General features: G+C 35.5%; 1 protein-coding gene across 1 annotated transcript; it reads left to right on the forward strand.

Moving 5' to 3' along the window:
• Positions 1–1,133: 1,133 nt before the first annotated feature.
• On the forward strand, positions 1,134–23,331 carry LOC131939655 (centlein). The gene is made up of 31 exons (XM_059298110.1): positions 1,134–1,175; positions 1,799–1,880; positions 4,637–4,740; positions 4,958–5,014; positions 5,236–5,333; positions 6,027–6,136; positions 6,735–6,787; positions 7,010–7,093; positions 7,257–7,385; positions 7,819–7,871; positions 8,051–8,210; positions 8,516–8,631; positions 9,105–9,227; positions 9,672–9,772; positions 10,524–10,609; positions 10,959–11,047; positions 11,912–11,998; positions 12,897–13,050; positions 13,471–13,535; positions 13,689–13,794; positions 14,246–14,360; positions 15,190–15,527; positions 16,295–16,426; positions 17,730–17,827; positions 17,987–18,095; positions 18,994–19,053; positions 19,528–19,623; positions 20,679–20,864; positions 21,456–21,653; positions 22,242–22,316; positions 22,459–23,331. Exons 1-31 carry the CDS (start codon positions 1,158–1,160, stop codon positions 22,540–22,542), a joined length of 3,366 nt encoding a protein of 1,121 aa, XP_059154093.1. The 5' UTR covers positions 1,134–1,157; the 3' UTR covers positions 22,543–23,331.
• The last annotated feature ends 436 nt before the right edge of the window (positions 23,332–23,767 follow it).

Genomic DNA, 23,767 nt, shown 5'->3' on the forward strand with positions numbered 1-23,767 from the left:
ATTGAGTGTCACTTTTGGTGAGGATTATTGGGTGTCACTTTTGGGGTGGATTATTGGGTGTCATTTTTGGTGAGGATTATTGGTGTTAATTTTGGTTTAGATTATTGGGTGTCACTTTTGGTGAGGATTATTGGGTGTCACTTTTGGTGAGGATTATTGGGTGTCACTTTTGGTGAGGATTATTGGGTGTCACTTTTGGTGAGGATTATTGGGTGTCACTCTTGGTGTGGATTATTGGGTGTCACTTTTTTGCTGATGATTATTGGGTGTTGGTGTTGTTGGTTACGATTATTGGGTGACAGTTTTGAGGATTATTGGGTGTCACTTTTGGTGAGGATTATTGGGTGTCAATTTTGGTGTGGATTATTGGGTGTCCGTGTTTCGCCTGGAAAGAGTGATTGCCTGGTAAACGACCATTCTCTATTAATAAATCGGTTCGAATTTTCGTCCAAGTCTAAGGAAACAGAACCCCATTCGTAGCCTTTTTACCTGCGTTCCGTCTACTCACCCATAACGGACTACTCGTCATTGGGAAGACGGATAAGATAGTTTCTAATGACTATATCTATTCAATTTTTATAAGCAAATTCTAGCAGATGTTGTGTGTGGGTGTGTGGAAGTGGTGTGTGTGAGGGGGTGGGGAATGAAGATAAATAATATCCCAGCACTTGCTTCACTGCTGTGAATGTTGTGTGTGGGTGTGTGGAAGGGGTGTGTGATGGGGTGGGGACTGAAGATAAATAAGATCCCAGCACTTGCTTCACTGCTGTGAATGTTGTGTGTGGGTGCGTGGAAGGGGTGTGTGAGGGGGTGGGGACTGAAGATAAATAAGATCCCTGCACTGGGTTCACTGCTGTGAATGTTGTGTGTGGGTGCGTGGAAGGGGTGTGTGAGGGGGTGGGGAATGAAGATAAATAAGATCCCTGCACTGGGTTCACTGCTGTGAATGTTGTGTGTGGGTGCGTGGAAGGGGTGTGTGAGGGGATGGGGAATGAAGATAAATAAGATCCTAGCACTTGGTTCACTGCTGTGAATGTTGTGTGTGGGTGTGTGGAAGGGGGTGTGTGAGGGGGTGGGGAATGAAGATAAATAAGATCCCAGCACTTGGTTCACTGCTGTGAATGTTGTGCCAGAAAAGATTGTGATGGTCTGGCCACATGCACAACCAACCGGAAGTGATTGCCCGGCTCCCATTTATATGTTGTGTTTTTGTGTGTGAAGGGGCGTGTCTGTATCTAGATGTACCTGTTTGTATCAGGGTCTTATCGCTCCATTGTCGGCTTGTTGGCTGTCGGCTGTTTATCTGTCTCGTGGTGGTTAACAATTCTGTTCACTTTTTCAGATGTGTCTCTGTTAACAATTCTGTTCACTTTTTCTGTTATTTCACTGTTAACAATTCTGTTCACTTTTTCTGATGTATCTCTGTTAACAATTCTGTTCACTTTTTCTGTTATTTCACTGTTAACAATTCTGTTCACTTTTTCTGATGTATCTCTGTTAACAATTGTGTTAACACTTTTCTGATATTTCACTGTTAGCTATTGTGTTAACTTTTTCTGATCTGTCTCTCTGTTAGCAATTGTGTTCACTTTTTGTAATGTGTCTCTGTTAACAATTGGTTCCCTGTTAACAATTGTGTTTCCTTTTTTGTATGTTTCACTCTTAACCTTTTTGGATTTAACAACTCCGCTTGCTTAACTCTTTCACTGTAGTGTTAACAACTATGTTTATTAATGGTTCACTGCAAACAATTGTGTCAAGTTGACTGTTAACAATTATGTTAACTTTACCCTTTCAGGCTCGCAGTGATGTGAACAAGGAAAAACACCTTGAGGACACCTTTAGAAAAACTGTAGAGGATGCTGAGAAAGAGAAATATGGTAATGTATATATATATATATATATATATATATATATATATATATATATATATATATATATATATATATATATATATATATATATATATATATATATATATATATATATATATATATATATATATACAGGGTTCGTACGCAGTCTGGAAAGTCTGGAAAAAGTCTTGAATTTAGAAAAGTGAATTTAAGACTTAAAAAAGTCTGGAAAATTGTTAGTTTTTGGGCAGGATTTTTTAAAAGTCTGGAAAAAGTCTGGAATCTAGTTTTAGAAACAAAACTTCGTAGTCCATATTTTCCAACTTAAAAAAAAAAGCTATTTTTAAGTGAATTTACTCCATTTTTTTTCCCCGCGCTATCGCGCGGGTTTACACTGTGCTGTGACGTTTTTTCGCTGGTTCGCAGAAAAAAGACGGATGCTCAGTTACTACGTCATTGGGAGAAGAGGGGAAGGGAGGGAAAAGATATTTTGTGGCACGACTGACCGCGTGAATGTGTTACAAGTACTTAAAATTGTCTTTTAATTAAAGAATGATCGCCATCATGATTGTTAGGCTCTCGATTTTACCCGCTATTTTTTCATCGTTTGAGTTTGCATGCAGGCATTCATAACAAAAAATTATGGGGGAGATGTATGAGTGGTAGTTTAGATATAATGTATCAGTCTGTAAGGCGTCATCCGTTTATGACTTACAACAATTTTTCCGATTTTAGCCCCCCCCCCCTCTTTCCCCAATCCCCCCCCCCCCCCGCCCTCACTTACTTTGGATTAATATTAACATTTATAAGATTAATAAGTCGCAAGGCCTCCTTGGGTTCATACCTGTATTTCTGTTTGCTTCAGCTTAACAAAGAGGTACTATTTTTATTTAGGAGTCGTCCATAAATGACGTCACACTCGGGAAAGTCGGAAGGAGGGTTTTATAAAGTGTGACGAAACGCTCTTGTAATAATGTTAGGGCAGATATAAATACCGTGTTTTATTTACATGGTGCGATGGTTTTTAAAACACCAGCACAGTCGTCTTAATTTTACTTTCTACTCGCAAGATACACGTTTTATGTTTGTTTTAGAATGTAATCACAAAATCTTCCGACCCCTTCCCCCCTCCATGTGTACGTCATAAATGGATGACCCCTTTAATTTTAATTCACCTTCCATTAAACTATTTTTGAAATCTTTGCAAATGCTGACGATTAAAGTTAGACTACCCCGCCTCTCCTTGTAACATCGGTCACTTGTGTGAACTCACCGTGACCCCAAGTGCGTAGTTGGTACTGCTTGGTAAGTAGGGTGGGGGAGGGGGTATAAGTCACAGCACAGTTCATGTTATGACGTATTAAACAGGCATACTGAAGTCTAGACTACAATGACCTCACAGTGACCGCTTCACCATGTCTGTGGGGGGGGGGGGGGGGGGGAGGAGGAGGATACCGGCAATTTTTTTTTTAATTGTAGACCCGTTTCTCAGCTATTACTATAAGCACAAACAGTGAATGATATGCGTTGTTTTTTTTTTTTTTTGCTCCACATTTTTTTTTACAAGTAGCCTATATTTATTTAGGCTACTTAACAAGAGCAGACCTAAATTAATACATTACATTATTATTCTTTAAAGTAATTAACACTCACTATTATGCAATACCATTTTAATGATAGTTCAAATGAAAACATAAGCAATTAGATCAGGAACTGATTACATAAGTCTAATGTTGGAAACAAAATAGTTGCATCATTTTAATCAATTATTTTATTGTTAAAATTTTAGGTAGGGTGGAGTAGACAAACTTAGAAAAAATGATTTTCTGTCAATTTGGCTAGAGAAAGTTCACTATGAATATAGCTCAATTGCCTAAAATAAATGTCAATTTAGTATAAGTAATTATAATGACAGTACAAATAGTGCATCATTTAAAAAAATTATTCCCTAACACATTATCTGTCTAAAGTCTGGAATGTTTCCAAAAAAGTCTGGAAAATGTCTGAAAAAAGTCTGGAATTTCATTTTCAAAAAGCAGTACGAACCCTGTATATATATATATATATATATATATATATATATATATATATATGTACATAAGTGTGGGTAACAAATCAGGGACGGTGTGGCCTAGTGGTAGAGAGCCATACTGCTAACCAGAGAGTCTTGCATTCGAATCTGGGTTCAAATCAGTGGAATGTCCCTTAGTCCACTACCTTTAATGGGTACCTAACTAATGTTAGGGAAACAAAGGTGGCTGGGCATAGTGCTGACCACACTATCACTTTATATGCCAAGGTCTATGAATCAGATGAACTCTACTTCATCTGCCCCATGTGTCTTGGGCACTAACAGGATTAAGAAGAGAAGAAGATGTGTAACAATTCAACATACATTAGGTATCTACATTACCAAAACTATAATAAACAAAACATACATACTAATTGAACAACCAGGCTGTCTAACATATGCCACACAGGTCAAAGGTGAACAAATAGAAAATTTAAAAATTTAAGATTGTTTTACAATACTTCTGAGAGTTTCTGCGGTCAGCTGCCTCTTTATCTTGAAAATTTATGCCAGGAATGATTTAGAGCTGAGTTAGCTCAAGGAAATAAAGAAATTATATTTGTAATATTATTTTAAAGTTATATATATCATATGATATACAATTATAATTTTTTTCAGAATTTAGACTTGGGTTTAAAAATAGCCTGATCATGTGATGTCATGTATGTATCTTGTCAGATGATTTGATAAACCAATTTTTTTTCTCCAGATCTTGGTAGAAAGATATCAAGACTGACCTCTGAACTTGAGATCTCCAAGTCTGAAAAATCTCATGCAGTTAACAGGCAGAAAGTTCTGGAAGAAAGAATCAGAGTAAGATTTTTTTCTTTTTGTTTTTGTAGCTTGGGTCATTGTATATAGAACAATATGAATATCTTTTGTTTTATGTGTAAACTGTTGGTCTGATTTTTCTTGTTTTTTAGCAGTGTAAGCGTATTTACTAACCCATGATACATATGGTATAACTCAGACCTGCTCATATTCATACAAAAGTATTATGATGAATACACATTTGTATTGTATTTTTAAGACTTTAGAGAAAGAGGTGACAGACAAAATGGTGAAATTTCAAGATCTTGTAAGGGAGGTAATAAAATTTTATAGTTATTTAATATTATTACAATGGCCAACATGGCTGGCAAAACAAATTTTACATAGCATTTTTTTTTCAAAGATGGATATTAAATTTTTAATAACTAAATTATACTTTGGCATTTCAAGTTGTGCATTTTTGTATATAACATACATAATTTCATATAGTCAACATTAATGTTTGGTCATTAAAATGATTTTTTTTATCTTCACCAGATTGAGGATTCATCTGCTAGATTGGCACACTATGAATCTCAAAATTCACAACAGCGCAGAGATTTAGATTTCAAGAACCAGGAACTTGAAAATATTAGGTAATTTTTAACATTCTGCCTGGAAAAATTTGAACAAACAATATAAGGCAGAATAATTATCCTTCTTATGGCAATTTTAAAATTACTAAATAGGAAATTTTAACAAATAATTGTAGAAAACAAAAGGAAATGCTGTTTAAGTTATACCACAATTGAGAAATTTAATTTGACACATATTTCATCAGTTTTAAAACTGAATGACTGTTGCATAAGGTGATGTTAAAATAACAATTGAATTATAAGCTGTGTGTTTACAGAAAGGGATTAGTGTTGAAATAATTGAATAATAGACATTGTGCTTACATAAAGTTATTGGTCTTGAAATATCATGAATGATGATTTTTGTGTCTATAGAAAGGGATTAGTGCTAAATAATTGAATGATAAACTGTGTTTACAGAAAGCAATTGGTCTTGAAATAACATGAATGATGATCTTTGTGTTTACAGAAAGGAATTGGTCTTGAAATAACATGAATGATGATCTTTGTGTTTACAGAAAGAAATTGGTCTTGAAATAACATGAATGATGATCTTTGTGTTTACAGAAAGCAATTGGTCTTGAAATAACATGAATGATTATCTTTGTGTTTACATAAAGCTATTGGTCTTGAAATAACATGAATGATGATCTTTGTGTTTACAGAAAGCAATTGGTCTTGAAATAACATGAATGATAATCTTTGTGTTTACAGAAAGGAACTGAAGGAGCTTTGGATGACACACAACCAGCTGACCGAGCACTCTGGTCAACAAGCTGACCTCATACGGCAGCTTCAGTCTCTACAGCAGGACACACAGAAAAGTAGGTGGTGGGGGGTCAATTGTGTGTGTACACAGGATGGTTGTGTGTACAGGATGGTTGTGTACATAGGGTGGTTGTGTACACAGGGTAGCTGTTAACATAGTTTAACTGTACACATAATAGTTGTGCACAAAGGATAACTGTATATAGTTAAGTTGTGTACACATGATAGTCGTGTAAAGGATAGCTGTGTACAAAGGATAGTTATGTAGATAAGGTAGTTTAATACAAATTTTAGTTGTGTACATGTGATAGTTGTGTACACAGGGTGGTTGTGTACATAGGATAGTTGTATACACTGTCGTGTAAAGTGGTTCAACTCTCGTGAAAATAGAGAAAACAACCAAGCATAGCATTACAAATAAACAGCATTTTTACATGGTTGCTAAAAATGTTTTTAATATCAAATACAGATTAATGTTGATTTCTAAATTTGGTGCCCCTCAAAACATAGAATTCAATTATTTAATATTATGTAAAATACTGTGCCAAATTAAAATAAAAAGCCTTACAAATTTAATACTGCTTCATGTATCTATATTTTATTCCAATTGAAGAAGAAATGGTTTAATTTATTTTTTAATTATATTTATTTCAGTGATGAAGAACCAAGAAGATGCCTTTACACTAGAGAGCACTTCCTTACAGCAGGTATCACATTTGTTGTTTTAATAGCCAGCAGTCATCATATTTGTTGTGTCTTTAGCCACGCATCACCATATTTATTGTGCCTATACTATAGCCGTAACTACACTAGTTTATTTAAATATTTGTGACCTATTCTTAACCTGTGAACAATTTTAAATTGACCACAACTTACACACATGTACTTGACAATGTGTTTTAAATGTCCTGACCTTGACCTGATTCCAGATGTTTACAGACGTCAATGCCAGGTACGAGCAAGCCAAGAGGACAGAGGCTGACCTGAGGCAACAGGTTCTGGAACTAAAGAAGGTGGGGGGTGATAAATAAGTGTCTGTTATGTTTTAAAATCATTGATTGGGGTATGTAAAGAAACATTCTCTAACTTTAAAAAACAAAACAAGTTAATATTTATCCTAAAAGATGTGAGGTTTTGTACATATGTAAAAAGGGAATTAAAAATGATTTCTTTTAGAGTCTTATGGACAAAGATGATGTCATATCTACACTGAACTCACAAGAACTGACCAGTCGACAAGCTGAAAATAGGAACTCATCTACAAGACAACCTGAGTATGGGGGCAGTTTCCTGGACATTGTGCAGGTACAAGTTAGGTGGATGTGGATGGGGCATCAGGGGATGGGATAATGACAATAGACAGATAGTTTGACTATGTGATAATATTATGTATGCAATGATTGATTCTACTTTCTGGCTTAAAACCAATTGCTGGTGCTGGCTGTTGCTGAATAAGATTTTGTCTGTGATTGAAATTGGAACATACTACAGACTTTTTTTTCCTCAATGACAGATACCTGCAGACTAGATGTAGACTGCTTTGTTTAGATCTTGCTAAGCTTTTTAAATCTTAATTTTAACATAATTCTTTGCAACCCTATTGCCATGGCTTCAATTGTTTTTTTTAAAGTAATGTGAATGAATGAATTTAATTTTTTGCTGAAAAAAGTTACTCTTAATCCACCATATTATTTTATTTAAAATGAAGGGTAATGTTTTATTTCTTTAAAAATTCCAGGAAGTTGATGCAATCAATGGAGCTGCTACTCCTAGGTCCAGGACTAGAGGGAGGTAACTCAGGAATATAAAGAATAATTACTTCCCTTTTTACTACAATTTTTTTTTTTTTTTTTTTAAATTAAAAAAAAACAAAACAACCCACTAAACATATATGATATCAAGGACTAATAACAGCAAGGACTTACACAAATATCTGTATGAAATAACTAACACACATTAAATCTGAGCAGGTCATTGAACAGAAGTCAAGACCTGGAAGGGAAAGTCCCAGGCAGTCACTGTGTATTGAGGCCAAGGTCACTGTCTCCTCCCACTCAAGATGTGGAACCCAGGCTGGAGTTGTTTGATGTGAGAAAAGTCGAGCAGCTGCAAAAGGAATTATCCTTAAAGGTAAAACAGCAACAGAGGGCAAACATTTTTTTTTATTAACTCCATGCAGAAACTGTCATATAACTAGAATCACTTATATTTATACCACTCAGTAAAGGTACAACTAGCATAACTTTACACACGAGAATTGTTATTTCATAGCTGTGGCTAAGGTGAATAATAAAAAGTTTTAATACCCTCTCCTACATAAAATAAAGAAACAATAAAAATAACACATCAAGGTAATTGGATATTTAAAAATTTATTTAAGTTAAAAAAAAATTTGATCAGTACAATCAAAATTTTTGTTTTGTTTTAAATTTCAGACGCGTCAGTTGGAAGAGATAAGAAAGGCACATGACAACAGGATAAAGAGATATGAGAACCTTCAGGCTAGCTACCGTCTGGCCAGGGAAGAAATGAAGGCTTTAGAGTTTGGCAGGTTGGTCAACTCTTGACTGTCTTTTTGTTCACAACTTATATTGTAATTTATTCTGGTTTAAAACCACTTTTTAATCAACTCATTTACACTTTCTAAAACTACAATTTTTAAAAATCACTTTTACTTATAATTTCTTTTTTAAAAATAAATTTTAACTGGTTTTTTTTTTGCACTTTTTAAAATTCACTTTAAAATAATTTTAACATTTGAAATCCATATTAAAAAATTATTAATAAAATAATATACAATCTTTAAAATATAAATTTTGCTTATAATTTTGAAATACGTTTTTATAAATTATTTGCCTATTAAAATCAGTTTTGTAAACTTTTAATTAAAACTTTTAAACACCAGTTTCTCTACAAACAATTTACGCATGTACAAAATAAACATTTACAAGTCATTTAAAAAATGAGTAAGCCCCAGTGTAATGCTACTTTCAACATGAACGTTTTGGCTTTGTATTCTTTCAGTAAACCAAAAGCTAAGAAAATTAAACGAGCTGATCCCAGGTCACTTCAGAAAGAAAACAGTGATGCCGTGTGGAATGAGCTGACCTACTTTAAGAATGAGAACAGGAGCTTGCAAGTGGACAAGTTCGTTACATTTAATTACCTAGCAATAATTAACATGTTGTTTACATTTGTCTTTAATCTTGTGTAACTGTTTAGTAATAATAAATCATCATTATCATTATTCATGTGGACCCCTTGTGAATGAGTAATTACTAAAGTTTTTCATTGTAACAGAATATCAGTGCCTTACTAAAATATGGCAATGAAAATTGATAACTTGCCTCAACCCTAGTTCTTCTGAGTCTTCATCATTGCTGCATAATTTTTAATTAAAAAAAATATTTTAAATACTCACAAAATTTTAATGAGGATTATAAAGCACATTTTGTGCAACTCTATAAAAATGCTTAGTAGTTGTAAAAAATTCAGTGTAGATACTAAGTTTATTTTGAAATTTTTATATATTTAAGGTTATTATTTAACTAAAAATGTATTATATTAAAATAAATGTGTTACCTCCCTTAGACTGTCACTCCAAGAGGAAGTAGACCTACTGAGGGTGCAGACAGCCCAGGATGATGCCACCATACATGAACTTAAGGTGGCTCTACAGGGACAGAAAGAAGGTACACCATCTTATTAACAGCTAGAGCATGCATGTAGTCACAAGAACGACTTGGTTGAGGGGTAGAACACATAACTGTTAACCAGAATATCTCATGTTCGGATCTTGGTCGGTAAGAATGTAAGAAGTCTCTGAGTCCAAACAGCTCTGATGGGCACCTGACCCATATTTAAGTAAAGTAAAGTTTCCCTTTCAAACCTGACGGTCTATGGGGTAAGTGAAGTAGAGTTCACTTGTTTCTCTGACCTTGGCATATGAAGAGATAGTGTGGTCAGCACTGTGCCCAGCCACCTTTACTTTCCCTAACGTGAGTTAGGTATCCATCAGAGTTGGGTGGACTCAAGGACGGTCTTCTGACTAGAACGCGGATTCGAACTCGAGACTTACGGGTTAGCAGTCCAGCTCTCTACCGCAAGACCACTCCGTCCCATTGACTCATATTTGGTTATCTAAATATCGCTGGGCAGAGTATTGACCACACCAATCCCTTATATGATGAGGTCAAGAAACATATGAACTTTACTTTATCTGCTCTATGGATAGTTAGGTCTGAAAGGGGGGCTTCACTACTTTACTCACATGTAGTCATGATATCATTTGATGTAGACAGAGGGACTTGACTATCTGTAGGTACAAAGAGAAGTGAAGCTAGTAAAGGTGAGACTTGGGTTGTTAAGCCATGCCCGAGATATTTGTTTACAAAAATGTAAAGAAATCTAACAGACAAAATAATTAATATTTTCAAATTATAGACTTTGAGTTCCAACTTAGGAGACAAACCAGAGAAAACAGGAATCTTCTAGAAACAGAAAAACAGGTGTCTTTGCTGAAATCTCAGGTATCTTAATAATGCTAATTTAAATGAAAATAAAGTTCTTTATTAAAATTAAAAAAAATTAAAATATATTTATACTTAAAATGTTAACCCTAGGTCTTTATCTTTGCTATATAAATATAAATTTTAAAAAATATTTTATACTCTCAAAGTTATAAGTCCATTAAAATTCTTTGTAAATGTAAAAATTCAGTACAGATTCTAAGTTTATTTTTAAATTTTTTTCTTTCACTCATTCAAATGTAAAAATTTATTATCCCTTATAGATTTCATCACCTATAATATTTTAAACCTCTATCTTTTGATTTTTATATTCACTACATCTTATTTGTATTATTACTTTTGTGATCAGGTTCAGAATAAATCTGTTCTTGTAGAGAAACTAGAAAGAGATTTGCTAAACTCTGTTGCCCAGCGTGACGATCTGGTGCAGGAGAAAAGGTAGATCTAAAATAATTTTGTTAAAATTATATTTTATACATAATTTGATTAATTGGTTTTGTCTTAATATATGAACTTAAAAAACTAGTATTAATAATTAAAATATTAATTTATGAATTTATGACTGTAGTTCTATTTTTATGTAAAAAGTAGTAGTAACTTTTTCTGTTTATGTTCTTAGCTTTATTTTTTAAAGAAAAGAATATTGTGAGATCTGTCTGTACAAAATTCTTGTTTACAATGATTTGTACCATAAACCATTTTTTTTACTGTGACCAGCTAACTCCTAAATACTTGACTCATGTTAAGGAAACAATGGCTGCTGGGCATACTATCTCCTTGTATGCTGAGGTCATTGAAACAAATGGACTCTACTTCATCTGCCCTATGTGTCTAGGGCACGAATTGATAAAGATGATGAGTTAACTCCTAATCCTACTTAGTTTTACTGTAAACCATTTATTTTACTGTCCACAGTAAACTAATATCCTTGCTTGTTTTACTGTAAACCATTATTTTATTGTCCCCAGCCCCAGTAAACTGCTGATCCCACTTAGTTTTACTGTAAACCATTTATTTTACTATCCCCAATAAACTCATCATCCCAATGAGTTTATTTGTAAACCATTTATTTTCCTGTCCCCAGTAAACTAATATCCTAGCTGGTTTTACTGTAAACCATTTATTTTACTGCCCTCAGTAAACTCATGTCCCAGCTGGTTTTACTGTAAACCATTTATTTTCCTGTCCCCAGTAAACTTCTGATCCCTCTTAGTTTTACTGTAAACCATTTATTTTCCTGTCCCCAGTAAACTTCTGATCCCTCTTAGTTTTACTGTAAACCATTTATTTTCCTGTCCCCAGTAAACTGATGTCTCAGCTGGTGAATGTCCAGCAGGATGCCTCCACCTACAGGATGGAACTGGCTGATGTCAAACACAAGCTACAGAGGTATGTTATCCTATTTAAGGACATCTTGTGTAGCTTTTTGTTGAATATGTGCCATATTCAAGGTAAGGTACACAGACATGTGGGTTCTATTGAAGTGTAACCTTTTGTTAAATATGTGCCGTATTCAGGGTAAGGTACACATACAAGTGGGTTCTATTTAAGGACATCTAGTGTAAGTTTTTGTTGAATATGTGCTGTATTCTGCGTAAGGTACACGTACATGTGGGTTCTATTGAAGGACATCTTGTGTAGCTTTTTGTTGAATATGTGCCGTATTCAGGGTAAGGTACACGTACATGTGGGTTCTATTGAAGGAAATCTTTTGTAGCTTTTTGTTGAACATGTGCCATATTCAGGGTAATGTACACGTACATGTGGGTTCTATTGAAGGACATCTTGTGTAACTTTTTGTTGAATATGTGCCATATTCAGAGTAAGGTACACGTACATGTGGGTTCTATTGAAGGACATCTAGTGTAACTTTTTGTTGAATACGTGCCGTATTCAGGGTAAGGTACACAGACATGTTGTTGTCTATAGGGACATTTAAAACGGAGTGGCCTAGTGGTAGTGCACTAGACTTCTAGCCTGAAAGTCTTGAGTTTGAATCCGGGTTCAAGTCAGTAGACCGTCCCTGAGTCCATCCAGCTCTGATGGGTACCTAACTCGCGTTAGGGAAAGTAAAAGCGGCTGGGCATAGTGCTGACCACACTATCTCTTCATATGCTGAGGTCACTGAAACAGTTGAACTCTACTTCGCTTGCTCCATAAACTGTCAGATTTGAAAGTGTACTTTACTTTACTTACATTAACTTTGTACCACATCTAGTTACTTTCATTGTGACAGAAATATTGTCTATTTGAAACTAATTAGTATACTACATGTTTCTGTGTTTAGTGCAAACCGCAAGCTTGAAGAGTTGGAGCAAGAAATGGCCGCCAGCCACACCATGAAGAGAAGCACATTGGATGAAGACTCCTCTGCTTTAGCCAGCTCTGTTGTTGCCAGTTTGGCTGTGAAGAGAAAATCAAGAGAGGCGTCACCTACAAAGGTTTTTATTTTTTTAAAGTGTAATTTTGTCCTCAGCAGGTATAGGGTGACTGGAAAAACTTGCAAGGGAAAACTGAACATGAAAAACTGCACAAAAAAGTGTGCAAGGGCATTTTTAGCTTTTGTAAATTGAGCATTTATAGAAACTGGCTAACAATCACCACATGTATATTATAGCACATAAAAAAAATATGATGAAATTGATGTGTATTAGCAAAATTAATTTTGTATTTGCGCATTCTTCTGTTTGCGCAGTTTTTTTTGGGAACCCAGGTATAGATATAAGCATTACTTACCAAACCTCATTAAGTGAGGGGAAAAAGGGGGGTGTGTAGCCTGAATAGTTTTGATGTTACAGGATGAACAGCTTCAATAAAGTACCTTTTTTTGTGATAACATTGCACACTCTAACATTTTGCAGTACAAAAATGACGGGGTCACCCCACTTTACAATGATGAAGAATGGGAAGAGGTTGAAAGTGAAAGGTCAGAAGTCATTTGTAAACCTTGCTAAGGCTAGTTTAAATTTTCAGTATATATATATATAAAAAAAAAACCAGTGTTAAAAATTTAATTACAGCTCAATCATTTGTTAATGCTCATGAAATAATTGCTTGAACACATTATTTCATTGTGTAGTGAACAGGAGACTGGATCGGCTGATCTGAACCAAACTTTGAGATTTTCGGCCAGAAAGTCTAAAAAACCTGCCCAAGTTGGTGACGATCAGAAAAAGAAAAACAAGGTAAAATAAGAAGCTAGGCTAAATATAGTGTTTGGTATTTTATTTTGCATTTTAATAGGATGTAAAATTAAATGTAAATTTGGAATTGATTTTTAAAAGCAGTTAGATAAAACAAAATACTGGGACCATGTGGTCGAATAGCGTTTGACTGCTAGATTGAAAGTTTGGATCTCAATTTGAACTTGTGACTGCAGGATGTCCCTGAGTCCACTCAGCTCTGATGGGTACCTGACTTACGTTGGAGAAAAAAGGCAACTGGGTGTAGTGCTGACTTTAACATCCCTTCTTATGCCAAGGTCGAGAAACATATGAACTCTACTTTACCTGCTAAATGTATTGCTAGGTCTTAAGAGCAATCTTTACTTAGATGATTAAAATTGATTTGTTTTTTTTAAATATGTATTATGTTTTATCAAATTTTATTATGTATACAATTTTTTTTGTTCCTTAGTCTCATCGAGTCCCCACCCATCGCCCCCCTGCCCAGTGTTCAGACCAAAGTACCTCACCAGAGAGGCTGACCACCCATAGGTCCAGGTCTACTAGCCGTGTCACAGAGGGCCATGGTATGTTAGAATTCACATTGAATTCTTTTCTCAAACATCACACGTAGGCAAGTTTTGTGGGCAGTTTTTTGTTAGTCATTGAGAATTAAATTAAATGAATCTACCAGCTGTGTCACAGAGGGCCATGGTATGTTAGAATTCTCATTGAATTCTTTTCTCAAACATCACATGCAGGCAAGTTTTGTGGGTGGTGTTTTGTTAGTCAGTGAGAAATAAATTAAATGAATCTATCAGCTGTGTTACAGAGGGCCACGGTAGGTTAGAATTCTCATTGAATTCTTTTCTCAAACATCACATGTAGGCAGGTTCTGTGGGCAGTTTTTTGTTAGTCAGTGAGAAACAAATTACATATATGAAAATAATTAAACTTGTCCTTTACATGGTAATCTCCAAGCTAATTTTGCTAGAATACCTTAACCGTAGCCATAATCCTAATCATAATCATGATACCATCCTTGATACCTAACTTAAGTCTGATGTCAATAGCAATGCTGATAGGACAAAACAATTTATTTTTCACTGCTGACATTTGTATAAGAGCAGAAAAATAATTTACTTACAACTTTACCTATTGCACAAGCAATATACATGTTAATATGATTCTGTTTATTTTTCTGTGTTAATATAAGATTTATTAAAAACTTACTTCCAACTTTTAAAAATTTGATGAAGATCTTCTTAAAAATGACTATAACATTTAAAAACTGAGGTCTTTTTTAATATTATGTTTTAGTGGGTATAGGAAAATTCGTCATCGCCAACCTAAAATTTGTATATTCATATATTCAATGTAGATTTGCTTTAAAATGACCTTTGACATCTTTTCCAGTGGGTAGAAGAGAATTCGCCACCTCCCCCATCTCCTTCCTCTCCCCCACCCTGAGGCCATCAAGAACGCAAGCAGCCAACCCACAACATCCGCCAACCCTCCACCACGCCAGCTATGCTGTGGCTGCCAACCGCAGGGCTAAGAGAGCTGTGGAGTCCAGACAAATGGCCACCCTGAAACAACGCATCACACATCTGGTGACCCAGGTGACCGTGTTGAAGAATGCTAAGATGCTGGCGGTGCAGGCGGAGGAGACCCTGCAGGAAACTGTTTCCAGACTACAGAGTGACTTAGTTTCCATGTCCGGGAGACTGAAGGCATCAAAACAACTTGCTCAAGTTTGTAGAAATTAACATTTTTCTTTAATTTTTTAACTATTAAAAAAAAAAAATTCTTTAAGGGGAGATAATCAGAACAATTTGCTCTAGTTTTTAGCCAGAATCATTCATAATTTCATTTTTGGAGATTTTCTGTAATTATTTTTTGAAAATGATTATTTTTAACTGAACTAATCGAAATAGCTTGCTCAGTATCTATTTCTTTATTCTTTTCTATATTTTATTTAAAAGATTTGTTTTTAAAAAGTGATAAGAAAGTGTTTGAAGAGTTTTGTATCTTTCCTGGAAATAAATAGACCTAATTGTTAATGTGGGCTGTTCTCCTGATTTTTATCTAAACCTGACAGTATTTGGGGAGGGAAGATTAAGTTGTGTCACTTAGTCTAGAAGCAATAGAAAAATGTGTCTACACAAATAAAGCAGCCATACTGCATTGTGTGAAGAAAACTTTATGTCAATACATCAAGCTGTATCAGGGAATGGCTAGCCTGAAATCTTCAGTTGTGTTTCCTTTGTCTTTTCTTAAATATCACTGGAGCTGACTCAGCTCTAGTGAGTACCTCAACTACATTGGGTAAAGTCATATGAGTTTTACCAGGTACACACACACCTCAAAAAAAAAACAACAACAAATGAGCTGATAAGTATTAGTTTAGTGATCCAAAACTTAACAAAAATTTCATAGTTAAGGGAAATGTGTTTGCAAGAGAAACCTTGAAATGACAGCAAAACTATGAAAAACTTGATTGTATGATTTCCATGCACAGAAACTTCAAACCGACTTAGAGAAACTACAGAAGGAGAAACAGGCTGTGGAAGAACAGCTGACAGCAGAAAAAAAAGACACAAAGTCAGACAATGATGGGCACGAGATGAAAGTTCTGGAAGCCAAACTTAAAGTAAGGATTTGTTTTTAATTAATTTAAAGGCAGTAGGTTAGCAAAGTTACAGTAGAGATTTGTTTTTAACTAATTAAATGGCAGTAGGTTAGCAAAGTTACAGTAGAGATTTGTTTTTAACTAATTAAATGGCAGTAGGTTAGCAAACTTAAAGTAGGGATTTGTTTTTAACTAATTAAATGGCAGTAGGTTAGCAAACTTAAAGTAAAGTTTGCTTTTAATTAATTTAAAGGCAGTAGGTTGGCAAACTTAAAGTAGGGATTTGTTTTTAATTAATTTAAAGGCAATAGGTTAACAAACTTAAAGTAAGGTTTGCTTTTAATTAATTTAAAGGCAGTAGGTTAGCAAACTTAAAGTAGGGGTTTGTTTTTAATTAATTTAAAGGCAGTAGGTTAGCAAACTTAAAGTAGGGATTTGTTTTTAATTAATTTAAAGGCAGTAGGTTAGTAAATTGACATCTAAGAAGTCAGTTGAGATAAACAAAAAATGTAGAAAATATTAGTAGCGTAGGCAGCTAGGTGGAATAGGGGTTCGAAAAATTATGTTGTATTTCTATGTGAGCATTGTGGAAACATTTTAAAAGATATTTCCCCTCCCCCCTCCTTTCTCCACCACCACCCCCACATAAAATAAGAAATCTTGCCACAGATTAGTACTAGACCCTAACTTCTTTTATTTAATCAAGCACTGTGTTTCAGGATTTTTATTATGCTTGTGTTCTAGGAAATTGGTGATGGTTGTGTTTGAAGAAATTTGTGATGATTATGTTTTAAGAAATTTGTGATGGTTATGTTTTAAGAAATTTGTGATGATTATGTTTTAAGAAATTTGTGATGGTTGTGTTTTAAGAAATTTGTGATGGTTGTGTTTTAAGAAATTTGTGGTGGTTGTGTTTTTTTTTAAATTGGTGGTGGTTGTGTTTTAAGAAATTTGTGATGGTTGTGTTTTAAGAAATTTGTGATGGTTGTGTTTTAAGAAATTTGTGATGGTTGTGTTTTAAGAAATTTGTGGTGGTTGTGTTTTTTTTTTAAATTGGTGGTGGTTGTGTTTTAAGATATTTGTGATGGTTGTGTTTTAAGAAATTTGTGATGGTTGTGTTTTAAGAAATTTGTGATGGTTGTGTTTTAAGAAATGTGTGATAGTTGTGTTTTAAGAAATTTGTGATGGTTGTGTTTTAAGAAATTTGTGATGGTTGTGTTTTAAGAAATGTGTGATAGTTGTGTTTTAGGGAATTGATTGTGGTTGTGCTTTAAATTTTTTTTTATGGTTGTGATTTAAGAAATTTGTGGTGGTTGTGTTTCAGGTTGCTGCTAGTGAGGCCTCCCGCCAATCTTCTGCCATGAAAACCCTAAAAACAGACAATGACAGTCTGCAGGATCAGATCAGAACTCTCCAAGAAAAGTCAGCATTTTTTTTAATTTTTGTTTTACAACTTGGCCTTAAATTTTGATACCACTTATCTTGGGTTTAATAAGAAAGTTTATGAGATTCAAAAGGTAATGTGAGTAGGTTGAAAATTATTTTCCTTTGTTTGGCTAACGTTGACCTTGAACTGACCAGGGTCAACCACCTGGAGAGAGACAACAACCAGAAGAGGGTGCTGCTGGAGAGCCAGAAGGTCAAGCTTAAACATGTGCAGGAGGTCAGCAAGTCTGAGGCGGATAATGTGGTGGGTGGTTCACATCTTTAGGGTTCACTGGGGGAGTGGTTCACATCTTTGGGGTTCATTAGGGTGGGTGGTTCACATTGTTTGTGGGGTTCACTGGGGTGGGTGGTTCACATTGTGGGGTTCACTGGGGTGGGTGGTTCACATTGTTTGTGGGGTTCACTGGAGTGGGTGGTTCACAGTGTGGGGTTCACTGGGGTGGGTGGTTCACATTGTGGGGTTCACTGGAGTGGGTGGTTCACATTGTTTGTGGGGTTCACTGGGGGAGTGGTTCACATTTTTGGGGTTTACTGGGGTGGGTGGTTCACATCTTTAGGGTTCACTGGGGGAGTGGTTCACATCTTTGGGGTTCATTAGGGTGGGTGGTTCACATTGTTTGTGGGGTTCACTGGGGTGAGTGGTTCACATTGTGGGGTTCACTGGGGTGGGTGGTTCACATTGTTTGTGGGGTTCACTGGGGTGGGTGGTTCACATTGTGGGGTTCACTGGGGTGGGTGGTTCACATTGTGGGGTTCATTGGAGTGGGTGGTTCACATTGTTTGTGGGGTTCACTGGGGGAGTGGTTCACATTTTTGGGGTTTACTGGGGTGGGTGGTTTATGGGTAGGTGGTTCACATCCTTGGGGTTCAATGGGGTGCATGATTCACACCTTTGGGGTTCAGTGGGATGGGTAGTTCACATCTTTGGGGTTCAATGGGGTGCATGGTTCATATCTTTAGTGTTCAGTTAGGATGGGTGGTTCAGATCTTTGTCATGTTTCATGATTTTTTTTGGTGATGTGCACCACAACATAATGTAATGGCAATTATTATGTGGCAGTTATATTACTATAATTTTTGAGGTATGAATTATTTTTGTAATACTTGTATCAATATAACTTTGATGCTTGTGATACATACAGGAGGAACTAGAGACAAAGATCAAGTTGTTGACTGACACCAACAATAAGAATAAAGTTCAGGTGAGGTAATACACAGGTGTGGTGGAGGGTGGGGTTGTTGGGGGGGGGGGGGGTCTTGAGACAAAGGTCAAATTGTTGACTGATACCAACAATAAGAATAAAGTTCAGGTGAGGTAACACACAAGTGTGGTGGAGGGTGAAGTTGGCGGGGGGGGGGGGTCTTGAGACATAGATCAAGTTGTTGACTGACACCAACAATAAGAATAAAGTTCAGGTGAGATGACTCTCATGTGAAATAAAACTACAATAAAGGAGAATTGAAATGTCATTTTTGAAAGTATTAAATATCATTAGGTGTACTCTATCACACCTACTTTTTGTGATCTGCGGTTCTTTTAAATTATTTTAGTTCCTCTCAGTTTCATGTTTTCAAATGTTCCATGTTTTTTCTTGAAAATGTAATGGTTGAAATAATTGACAGCAAATGTACTGTTTATAAAGTTGAACAAATGTAACAGATGATTCACTCAACAGATTGAGTCACTGAGGAAAAGACTGGGTCTGGTAACAAAAGAGAAAAAAACACTTGAAGAAAAACTACACAAGACCTCACGTGAGCTTGATCTTAAAGTAAGAGAAGTTTTATACAAGTTGTTTGAGGTGTTTACATTGGTTGTGGGGGACACTATGAAAGAATGTGGTGTTTACATTGGTTGTGGGGGACTGTATGAAAGAACGGTACAGTAATTAAGGTATGTGAGGCAGATACCCTTTCATACCTGGCAGTCCATGAAGTAGAGTTCATGTAGTTCTGTGACCTTGACCTTTAGGCCTATACGGTTAGTGTGGTGAGTTCTATGCCCAGAGATCTTTACTTTCCCTCATGTGAATCGGGTGCCCATAGGTGAGTGGACTCAGAAATGTGACTGGCTCTAGCCCGGATCCAAACGTGAAGATTTTGACTTAGCAGTCCTTCGCTCTACCACCCTACCATATAATCCCCTTCATTATTAAAAACCTGAAAGGCTTTAGTTGAATTGACTTGTTGGATACAAAGGATATTCCAGAGTCTACCCAGATCTGTCAGATACCTGATTCTAGTCAGAGAAAGTAAAGGTGGTTTGGCTTAGTGCTTACCTCACTATTCCTTTACTATGCTGAGTTCATGGAAACGGGTGAACTCTACTTTATCTGCCATCTGGACTATCTGGTCTGGGTCGGCATGGTTGAGTCGGTAAAGCTTATGGTTGCTAAACCCAAAAGTCTTGAGTTCGAACCCTCGGGCAGATGAGGCTCGTTAGCTGCGGACAGCCACTGTTCTAGGAGAGACAACTCCAAAATTAAACAACTGCTGCCTTGTAGTTTGTTTTTAGTTGGAAAAAGGCTATGGAAGCAAATCCAAAAAGAAAAGGCTGAAATCTGAGTCAATGGCCTCAATGGCACATAACCAGTTGACTTGTATACTTAATTGTGTTGGATCCCTTCCAACACTAAAATAAAGAATGAAGAAAGACTATCTGGTCTGAGAGGGGGTACAAAATTTTTTTGAAGCAACACACCATACGTAAATCACAAAAAGATTTTAAAGGTTATCTGATAATCAACTAAAATATTTCTCCACGAAATATTTGTTTTATTTTTGGCTTAACATAGATGTGTCTTAATACTGTACTGTCTTTTACCAGTCAAAACAACTGACAGAAGCAACCAATCGCTGTGCAGCGCTAGAGACAGCCCTGTCTGACCTGGAGTCATCAGCCCAGCAGCAGCTACACGGCCTGGCCTCGCAGTCCGAGTCAGCCATAGACGCAGCTAGAGAAAAGCTGGCTGCAGCACAGTCCAGAATTTTACAGTTCCAGACCACAATTAAGGTGCTTTGTTTTGTTCAGATTGGGCATGTTCAGGTTTAGAAAAAGTTCTCACTTATGGTGGCTTTCTTTGTGGGTTTTTTGGTCAGATAAGTTGGTTCCAATGTGGCCACAATTATGTTTCTTTCTTTTTCAGAATATTGTATTCATATAATGGCTTTATTGGTGTTTTTATTTGGTCAGAAAAGTTCCTTCATATAGTGACTTTTTGAAATATTAGTGTGGGATGTTCAGAAAAGTTAATACATACAATTTGCTTACTGAAACAACCCTTACTGTGCACATTACAGTATATACATAATCAAACAAAGGAGATTATAATTAGCTGTTAGAAAAACTAGATAAATTAAAGTAACAACAACAAAAAAAAAACAAAAACCAACCGTTAATGGATTCTTTAGTTTTTAATGAATTTTCTAAAGTTATCTAGTGTAGAACTATTGTCTCACCTTTTTCCCTTTGGTTGCTATTTAGATTTTCTAATTTTTTTTGTCTCATTGTTTTATTTTTATTGTTATATAAAGCATTGTCCCACCTTTGTATGTTCTTGTCATCTAGAGAGTTGTCTCACCTGTGTATGTTCTTGTTCTTCAGATTCTAGCCACTGAAATCCTGGGCAGGACAGAACAAGCTCGCTCCCAGCTGACAGAGTCCCTGCTAGCACATGAGCGCAGCAAGAGGGAAGAGGACCTCTCACTGCAGAGGGCACAGGACAAGGCTAAGGACATTCTGAACCTCAGTCAGTCAGATCTGGAGGACATTATGAGTGCTGATGGGGACATGGAAAGTCTGGTCAGTGTAGAGGGGTGCTAGGGACATTTTGTTCTTTACTGAGGTCTAGTGTAGAGGGTTGTAGGGACATTTTGTTCTTTACTGAGCTCTAGTGTAGAGGTTGCTAGGGACATTTTGTTCTTTACTGAGCTCTAGTGTAGAGCATTCTAGGGACATTTTGTTCTTTACTGAGCTGTTGTGTAGAGGCTGCTAGGGACATTTTGTTCTTTATTGAGCTCTAGTGTAGAGGGGTGCTAGGGACATTTTGTTCTTTACTGAGCTCTAGTGTAGAGGGTTGCTAGGGACATTTTGTTCTTTATTGAGCTCTAGTGTAGAGGGTGCTAAGGACATTTTGTCCTTCCATCTACTGAGCTTTAGTTTAGAGGGGTGCTAGGGACATTTAAAAACATTCCTTATAATAGCTTTATTTGTGTTTTTGTTTGTCACAAAAGTTTGTTCATATAGTTGCTTTTTAAAATCAGTTTAGGAGAATCAGAAAATTTTATTTTTGTTTTTTAATTGTTGAACCATAAATGAGGCGAAGTTGATCCTACCTAATTGTAGGAAAAATTAAATTAATTATAATTAGGATGTTTTGTTTTTATACAGAAGTCACTGACAGTAGATGGTAAAAAAATGGACAAAAGATGGCTGAGAAAATGTGAAAAAATACTAAATAGTGGGGTATGTACATTGTTATTTTAATGTTGGTCTAATATTGTTATGTTAATGTTGGTCTAATATTGTTATATTGTTTCCTTAAAAACATAAGACAAACTTTTGGCTAACCCATGTTAGCACTTGGCTTTTCTTTTTCTTAACCCAGGATGATTTTGTTCGGCCACTGGTCAAACTATTGCTGCAGAAATTTGACGAGAGGACTGACCTAATTATGAACACACCTAGATGAAGACTGACCTAATTATGAACACATCAAAATTAGGACCGACCTAATTATTAATGCACCAGAATAAAGACTGACCTAATTACAGACTACTGACCTAATTCTGAAGACACCAATATGAGAACTGACCTCACAACAGAAAACAAACTAGTTTTGTGTCCCAAGATTTGAACTCTCTCCCTCCACTTACCTGTACAGTATTACACTACTCGTCCATTTCTTACATAGACGTAAACATAAGCTGAGAGTCAGTGAATCCATTTTCTCTTGAACCAAGGGAGAGTAGTCAATAATTACAGACATTTTTTTTTAAGGTATCAGAGAATAAGGGTTGTTGTATATGTGTATGTGTGCTCAGTAAGATTCTCTCATATGTAATATATTATGTAGCATTGTTTTTTTTACCGTTGGTAAGTATTTAGCATTCCGTCCAAAATTGAGCATTTTAAAAAGATTATTTATTGTGGGTTTATCTTATTATCCTCTACTGTTGTTTTGGTTATTCATCCCTTCATAATGTCTGAAAACCTTTTGCATAAGTTAATGTATAGAGTATATTTAACAAAGCAATAGTTTCTGTAACTTAGATTAAAAATTTTTTTTTTTCAGTTGGGTACTGTAAATGGAAAAATAGAATTGTTTTTTACTTTCATTTAAACAATGTAATCCCTTAGAATTATATTACCTCCCTTAGACCATGTTTAAAAAATATGCCTTAACTTCCCTGATAGTATTGTTTTAATATATTCCATAATTTCACTTGCCTTGTAAATTTACATTCCAAAATATATTATGTGGTTGAATAAACAATATGTATACATAAAAAATGTCTGTTGGTCATGTTAATGGTGTTTAAAATGTTGTGGCTGGTTTTGGAAACAGGCTGTAATTAATTAAATCTTTAAAGACAGACTGTTATTAATTTAAGCTTTATAGACAGGCAGCAATTAATGTAAGCTTTATAGACAGGCTGTTATTAATTTTAGCTTTATACACAAGCTGTAATTGATTTTAGCTTTATAGACAAGCTGTAATTGATTTTAGCTTTATACACAAGCTGTAATTGATTTTAGCTTTATAGACAAGCTGTAATTGATTTTAGCTTTATAGACAAGCTGTAATTGATTTTAGCTTTATACACAAGCTGTAATTGATTTAAACCTTGGAGATTAGCGTCAATTGATTCAAGTAAGTGTTCACCAAATTATTTTACAAAACTAACCAAACTTTA

Source organism: Physella acuta, unplaced genomic scaffold (assembly GCF_028476545.2).
Source record: "Physella acuta isolate Inbredline_101_S28 unplaced genomic scaffold, ASM2847654v3 ptg000286l, whole genome shotgun sequence".
Lineage (NCBI taxonomy): Eukaryota > Metazoa > Mollusca > Gastropoda > Physidae > Physella > Physella acuta.

Coding starts and splice junctions, on each gene's coding strand:
- LOC131939655 (XM_059298110.1), top strand. Junction 19,624..20,678: donor CACGTGAGCTTGATCTTAAA/GTAAGAGAAGTT, acceptor GTCTTTTACCAG/TCAAAACAACTGACAGAAGC. Junction 22,317..22,458: donor AAAAAATACTAAATAGTGGG/GTATGTACATTG, acceptor TTCTTAACCCAG/GATGATTTTGTTCGGCCACT.